We start from the raw sequence: 8407 nt of genomic DNA on the forward strand, positions 1-8407 counted from the left end.
CTGCCCACCTCCACTGTAAACAGTTTTGGCAGGGCACTGCTTCCCCCTCCTGAGGCGCCGGACGGTTTGCCAGAATTTCTTCGAGGCCGACCTATAGTCCTTCTCCATGGCCTCACTGAACTATTCCCAGAACCGAGTTTTTGCCTCCGCAACCGCCTGGGCTGCAGCCCGCTTGGCCTGCTGGTACCCGTCAGCTGTCTCAGGAGTCCCACGAGCCAACCAGGCTCGAAAGGACTCCTTCTTCAGCTTGACGGCATCCCTTACATCCGGTGTCCACCACCGGGTTCGGGGATTGCCACCACGACAGGCACCGGAGACCTTAGGCCACAGCTCCGAATGGCCGCATCGACAATGGAGGTGGAGAATATGGTACACTCGGACTCAATATCTCCAGCCTCCCCCGAGATCTGGTCAAAGCTCTGCCGGAGGCGGGAGTTGAAGATCTCTCTGACAGGACAATGTCTGTTTTATAATTTGCAATATTTTCTTTATCTATTCAATAGGTGTGTCACTGTCAGAGTCCTGTGTGACAGACTTCCTTCAGAACTGGATATAATCCCAACAGAAGATGGAGAACTCTTCTCACACATACATCTCTGACTTTGGAGACAAAGAGGATATAGAGGAGGAAGTTATTTGTCAAGCAGAAGACATGAATAAGTCTTTGCACCAAGAGCCTCACAAACAACCCAGTCAGGGTACTGAGAGAGACCAGGAATCTTATCCTTGCCAGCACTGTGAGAGACATTTTGCCAGCAAACAAGGCTTTGAACGACACATGCACATCCATCTTTTGGTGAACAATGAGGCAAATGCATACAAAAGCAAAGAGAGCAACCCGTCTTTTGGTTCAAAACTAGATCAGCTGCAGCATGAGAAGATGAAACCTCTCGATTCAGTAGGCTCAGTCATGCAACTTCATACTTCATCCCCTACTAGCTCTAATACCTCAGTTTTGTCAGCTGGTGACAAGCTAAACAGACAGGGAGTATTAGATGGCCGTCATGCTTGCAAGTTCTGTGAAAAGATATTCACTACATATGCCAACAGAGAACAGCATGAATGCAGGATCCATAATCAGCACCTGCAACTTGCATGTGTAGAAAAAAACCAGCTGATGGAGGAGAAAACTCACAAGATATTCAGTGAAACAGCTCAACAGGAGATAGAGCTTGGTAAAAATAGAGCACCTGCTGCAATTCTGGAGAATGAAGAGGAGCACAGAGAGCAATACATGCTAGATGTTTCGAGCAATATTTCAGAGAATCTCAGCTTTTACATTGATGGAAAGATAGTGTCAACAAGTACAGTGAGTAACTGTGAAGCAGCTGAGGTTCATTCAGGGTCTTCAACTTTAATTGGACTGGATGCCCTGATTCTAGACCCCGCCCACATCAGCCAGGTTTTACATACAGATCCAGTTACATGCAAAGATATACCTGGTCAACCACTGGCTAAGAGAAGAACTGCAACACCACCCATTTTACCACAAATTAAAACTGAACTGGAGTCTGAGGTCGTGGTGTCGTCTTCTTCATCATCACTTGTATCGTCTTTAATTGAGACTCTGCTTCCTCAGAATACAGAGTCTACAGTTGTTCAAAACGAAAGAACTGTGTTTCTGTCTCCTAAGCTGAAGCAACTCTTGGAGAAGCAGGATGGACTTAACCCTACACTTGCCCTGATCACAGATGGCCAAAAGCCTTGTTCACCTGTCTCTCTCTCAGTCCTGCCTGCTGGAACAGGAAGGTTTAAAAGAAGGACTGGTTCGCCAACAAGCTCTCCACAGCAAAACCCATCATCTGTTGAGGAAACACCAACACCACCTACAGAGGATCCTGGAAGTGCAGGACAGATTGAGACCCCACATAGCTCACCTGTGCATCAAACTGCTCATGAAAATGACAGAACTCTATCTGTGGATGAACCATCAATGTTGACTGAGACCTGGACCCTCATGACAGGTGGCAATTCCTGTAACCAGCAACCACTGGATCTCTCCAATACAGTCAAAAGTATTGAAGATGTAGCTTTAGCTGATGCTGCACTGGATTTGAGTTTGCAAAAAAAGAGCCTGGACGAATCTGAATTGACCTTAAATGTACTTTCGCAGTCAGTTTTGAAAGAAAAATCAAATGCATGCATGGTGGAGAAAGCCATAATAAATATTGGTGGGCAAAGTGTAAGCCTAGGGAATTCTGAGACTCCTTTAGTCTCAGACTTTGCCATAGTCACAGGTTCAGATATAGTGACCCCAGTGGAGCCTGTTACAGAAGGGCTTGTTTATGGACTTGCCCTGCCTCCCAGTTCTCTGACTCCTTCACCTGCCTCCCTTACTCCTGTTGCCTTGCAGCCAGCTTCCCCATGCACTATAGCATTTGCATCCCCAACCTCACATACCATGCTCCCTACTGCCCCTTCATTAATCACAGTTTTGGCACCATCGCCTATTTCTAATCCTACAAGTCAACCAATTCAGGTATTGGGCCCAAGTCTATCTCCCAAACCCTTGGTAATCTGCACAGAAAATGCATTAAATTCTTCAGAGTGTGATTTAACAAACCTGGTCACTCTTTACAAACCCCTTGACCAGACTTTAAGTCTGCCTGGTCATGTGTTTCTCACTGATCAAATTGCTCTCAGTCCATCCATGGACAAGTCCACTCCTGTGTCTGATGTGCCATTTACATCCACTGTAACTTTAAATGACTCCCTCATCAATTCTTACAACATTACCAGTAACACAGTGTTGATAGAGTGCACAATAGCTCTTGAAGCCCCAGGGAGTGTAGTCCCTGCTGCAATTACCTTACAAGAAAATACTGCAGAGCCTCCAGCACCTACACAGATGGTTGTTAATCACATAGAACAGCAGCAGATTCTATCTGTGCCCAACCCTCATATTGTGGACCCCACTATTCTTGTGTCCTCTATCGCAGAACCAGTAACCCTAGCCAACTCGGCGGTATCTGATTGTCCTGCTGTAGGGGAACCAATTCCTGACCCAAAGGCTGACTCACAGCATGACCCACAGCCTGTTAATGCAGAGCCACCAACCACAAAAGAGGAAGAAGCTATTAACAGTTCTGTTTCCATCCTCAAAATCCAATCTGAAATATCAGCCCCTTCTGACAAAGCTCAATGGAACGAAGCCTCAAACAACACACCAACTGATGCACTACAACAGAGTTTCACCAAGAATTTCATCTGCAATGTGTGTGATAAGCTTTTTCATTCAATGAAAGAGCTAGGCCATCATGTAAGTGACCATGCCGATGAATGGCCCTATAAATGTGAGTTCTGTGTGCTGGTCTTTGGCAAGCCGTCTGCTTTGTTGGACCATAGATCAAGCCTCCATGGTGTCGGCAAGACTTATGTTTGCAGTGCATGTACAAAAGAATTTGTATACCTTTGCAATTTGAAACAGCATCAGGAGGAGTTGCATCCCGGCCAGCAGTGTACATACACAGAAGAAGAAAAAGGAAAACTAAGACCACAGAACTACAACAGCTCATCAAAAGTCAACACAGAGCCTTCAGTGCCTGATGCTCCAGAGGAACCCAATACATTTGTGAAAAAGGAAGAAGGGGAAGTGGATGTGGCTGCTGAAGAACTGTTTACTACTGTAAAAGTCATGGCCTCAGATGGAAGCAAAATCAAAGGGCCTGATGTTCGTCTTGGCATTAACCAACACTATCCCAGCTTCAAGCCCCCTCCATTTCCTTACCATAACAGATCACCCACTGGCTCATTGGCTTCAGCCACGAACTTCACCACCCACAATATCCCACAAACCTTTAGTACAGCTATTCGGTGCACCAAGTGTGGAAAGAGCTTTGATAACATGCCAGAGCTGCACAAACATATCCTGGCTTGTGCAAATGCCAGTGATAAAAAGCGATACACACCCAAAAAGAATCCCATCCCTCTGCGCTACTTTGCAAAATCTGAGAATGGAGTGCTGTCTACTACAAATTCTACTAATGGACTAAATGTTTCCAACAGAGCGAGTCAGTCACACAGATCCAAATCTAATCGTGAATCACCAGTAAAGTTTAAATTCAAAGTACTGAACAAAGAAAGGAAAAAAGAGCAAAAGAAGAAAAAGTTAGTCCACAGAGTTATGCCACAGAGGAACAAGTCAGACCCTTCATCAAAAGTGCCATCTGCACAGGTGGATGAGCAGCAGGACGTATTTGTCTGCCCACATTGTAGCAGGGAGTTCACCATGCGTCGTAGCAGAACGAAACACATGGCAGTGTGCCCCAAAAAACCCAAAGAGGTGAAGAAACGAAAAGAAGGAGGAATCTCTGTGACAAAGGAAAATGATGGACACATGCACAGAGGGGTTTCTTGTGTTGATGAGAAGCAGCAAGCCACACCTCAACACAAAACAAGACTGCAGACATCCAGCTCCACTAAGAGGCCTGCCATCCTACCAGTGCAGACTGTCTTTGCAAACAAAAGAAGTAAAATAATTATAAAAGAGGGCACACAGCCAAAGCAAGAGACACCAACTCTCAATGAACTTCCCATTGTCCGCACTTTCAACCCTGCTATGCGCCAGTATAGCAGAGTGCAGCATAGCATCAAAAGAATCCCCATTAAAATCACCATAGTGAAACCACGACAGACTGTACCACAGAATGAGCTGCCTCCCACCCAGAGCTGCGAAGAGGCAGCAGGAGGCGCTACCAGCGGTTCTGAGCAAAGTGCTATGTCTTGAAGACTACATGTCCATCGGGGGATCAGCAGGTGGTTAAATCACACTTAGCTTTCTGCAAAATGATACATGTAGTCAATTTATGTTTATAAAAATGATACATTAAGTATAGTTATTGCAAACAAAGAACAGATGTAGACTATTTATTTGTACTGGTAAGATAGGTACATACAAAAAATCATGCATAAGATTCATTCACAATGTTAAGGAAGATGAAAGGGTGCTTTCAGTACTAAGCAACCTCCTCATGTTGTGTTTTGTCACTTTCAGGACCCTGCTGTGTGGAACTCCCCATACATCTTTAATCATACTAAAGAGAGACAATTGCTTCACACTGTAAACCCAATCAGCCCTGTAGTTTGCATTATACTGTACAACAATAAGTAACTGAATATTGGATGGATAAAACAGGCGACCAAGGATACTGCAGCGAGTGGATGTGTTTGAGTATTTGAATGCTTTTGTAGTAGCCTGGGGTTTTGTAGATTTCTTCTTCATTTGTAAACTTTCTGGCAGCAGTTTGGATTTGCACTTTGACGTTAATCTGTCTGCTGTCATGAATTGGAAAGGAAGTGGGGGGGACCTGAGCTGGAAGGCTGCTCTCATTTCTTCCTTAGAGAGGATGGCAGGTGGCAATCATTTTCAGCATATGTTTGCACTTTTCCTTATCTGTTGTCTGTGGCTTTTTGGTTTAAATTTTTACTGCATGCTGTGCACTTGTACTACAGTTAATTAATTTAGGATGTTTAGGATATTATGTTGACTCTGTTAGGCCTGAATCTGATATTGCTCTGTTGGTTTGATTGACATTAGCCAGTGTATTTACATGAAACGCGTAGAGATTCAACAGAATCATAGAAGTAACACACACCGTTGTGCAGTGTACCATTGGCCACAAGCTACCTGTCACGGTTCTTCAACACAGTTGATTACTATTAGGGAAGTAAAGTTTTAGATGTTCACGCTTGTAGACCACCAATTCTCAACTTTTGGGAAACTGGCATTTGATGTATTTGCACTTGCAATCCCAAATAGAGGTTGTATAATATTCTGTACAGCTTGGATGCGTCATTGCCACTTTTACAGTAAGAAGTGTTCAATTCTGAACAGTACTGACAAAGCCAACTCCAATGTTAGGCTCTGCTACATTTCTTCTGATATCCTGAAATAGTGACAGACCGGTTTGCATTTACGCTTTGCTTTGCACTTCTACAAATCTTTGTCAAATGTTTTGTGTTTCTGGACACTTTTGTATTGAAAGTACAGTTGATTTAAGTCTTTAGATCAGTAGCACTTCATTGCTCATACTCTGTGTAACAGTTGTCAGCAGTTTATTGTGTGACGTGTGTGTGATGAATTTGATCATGTATAAATCACAAAGTGGAAATGTTAGCCCAGTTATGGGAATTTTTTTTTCTGAAACCCTGGAGTGACAAGAAAATGTTTGTGACAAGTTGTCACTAATTTTAAAGAGTATTATGCATTATGTTTTAGTTTTTATAAGCTAATTTGAAGAAAAAAACTGCTATACAGGGTAATTATTTCATTTTGAGTAAATTATATAATTATGACAAACTAAAACTTGACAATAGTTTGTATTTGAGATAGTAACGGGGTACTTCTGTTTTCCATTTTTGCCTCTTCAGGCCTGGTAATGTTTCCGTCATTCAGACATACTGCTATGGTGTACAGGATGGTTTGGGAGACTTTTATTTAACTGTGAAAAGTGCTTATAGAAATTTGAAGTGCAAATTGAGTTATGTATATTTATTAATAATTTAAAATCATGTTGCAGTTTCTGTGTATGATTTGCACTAAGGGTTTTTTTTTAGCAAGTCTTCTGAATAAATAAATGAATGATAAGGTTATATGTGACGTTTGTTTGCTTGAATCTTCAGTAAACAGTTTGGGCTAATTGCATTATTGGAGATAAATGGATGCAATCTGTTACTGTACCATATGAAGCTTATGGCAGTATGTGCCTGACTACAAAGTACTAAAACATCCAGGTGGTGGCACACTTTTCTTACATTAAGTTACAGAGTGATAGATTCCATTGCATTTCTTCTGCAAGTTTCGCATTATGTTTGAATAATCCATGTCCATTCACACATGGTTTTATGCTATTTTAAAGTATCCACCACCAGTATTTTAACATTTGGACTCTGGGTGCCAAAACAGTCTCCATGCACATTCATTCACAGCCACCAACCTGTGACCTGGTTTCTAGGAAAGTGGTGAATAATTATGTAGAATAGCTGTTTGATGTTAGCATTCATCTGTCATAAATAAAATCTGTATTTATAGCAAAAAATATAAATGCAATTTCTAATGATAAGGTACAAAAATTATGACACCTTTTACATATTTCTCTGTATATGTCAGTATATGACATTAATAGGCTTAGCTAACAAAAGAGACAAAGTAATAGATTGGTGAAATCTAATGTAATGATTGTAGTATCAGAAAACTAATATCAGTAAAAATGTAATTGTATTCAAATAGGTTTGTTGTCATTTGTTCATTTGATTTCCACTGTGGCTTTCATCAAAAATAATTTGCAGTTTTGAAGGGAATGTTTAATAATCTACAGAAACAAATGGAAATGCCTATGCCTTCTTGTAAATAAAAAGAAATCCAATAAAAGTTGTGAGCTAACATTAAAACAAAAGGCTTATGCTACTTGAAGTCCATATATGGGAGTGTTTATCTTATATTTAATGAAACAGCACAGTGTTTTGAGAAATATGCCTATTCACTTTTTTCCCCACAGAGTGAGGTGGGAGGGTAGTTATAGTCTTCTGGGGGTGGGTTAAATACAGAGCTCTGTGTATCTAGCTTAGTGAAAGACTGGCACCGTCACATAGCTTGACTCAAAGCAACAGTGACGGTGATGATTTAGTATCATTCCTGTGTAGAAATCAAAACTAAAACCCAGGCTAACTGGCATTACCTGGCAACACGCTGTAACTGGTGCATTGAAGTACATGGCAGATACTATTTAAACTGTCTCTTAAACATACCCTGTGGACTTTTATTCTACACAAACAGTGTGCGTATTGTACAAGTGTGCCACGAAACACAGTAACAGTTCCAACTCCAGTTATGTTTATTTTGCCTGTGCTGCCCCTATCACTGCCTTCAACTGCAGTTCTACTACCTGTCTTAGGGTTTCCTTGAACCTTTACATTCGCTGTCATTCACCACCTGACCACCAGGTAACGTTGCTTAGTCACCTGGCTTTCACACCCACCTGCTCACCTGTAGCTTGTTCCCCAATCACCCTCATCAGTCCAGATCACCAGTCCTTTCCTTTTCCTTGGATCTGCGGCGTGCTCTCCTGTTTGTGGTAAGTCTCCGCCTAATTCCTGTTACCTGTTTTTTTGCTTCTTCCTGTCTGTAAGCTTTTGTTATCGCTTTGATTTACTTCATTTCCAAGGGCTTTATTGGCATGGAAGTTTCAATAAATAGTGTTGCCGAAGCATTAAAAACACACCTTACTAATTATTTGAATGGTGGACGCTCTGACAGACTCCTTTATCCCCTTTAACTTTAGTAATGTTGCTGAATTTAATTTAGCAAAACTATTTAATTAACCTACCCATAGAAATGCAGCAGCTAGTGCAAGTGCTGGCCTGAGTCAGCATGATCTCTCAGTCACTGAAAGTCAATCAGTTGTCTCTG

The 8407-nt window shown here is 41.9% G+C and overlaps 1 protein-coding gene across 3 annotated transcripts in view; it reads left to right on the plus strand.

Annotated features, from left to right (window-relative positions):
• prdm2a (PR domain containing 2, with ZNF domain a) overlaps positions 1-5580 on the plus strand; it is a 9413-nt gene extending 3833 nt beyond the window's left edge. For all 3 annotated transcript variants that reach the window (XM_020618292.1, XM_020618284.1, XM_020618299.1), the window contains exons 3-4: positions 504-4755; positions 4994-5580. In XM_020618292.1, the coding sequence (XP_020473948.1) occupies positions 569-4726 (4158 nt within the window). In that variant the 5' untranslated portion in view covers positions 504-568 and the 3' untranslated portion in view covers positions 4727-4755; positions 4994-5580. The remainder of the gene's footprint in view (positions 1-503; positions 4756-4993) is intronic.
• The last annotated feature ends 2827 nt before the right edge of the window (positions 5581-8407 follow it).

The sequence above is a fragment of the Monopterus albus genome, unplaced genomic scaffold (genome assembly GCF_001952655.1).
Source record: "Monopterus albus unplaced genomic scaffold, M_albus_1.0 scaffold6.1, whole genome shotgun sequence".
NCBI lineage: Eukaryota > Metazoa > Chordata > Actinopteri > Synbranchiformes > Synbranchidae > Monopterus > Monopterus albus.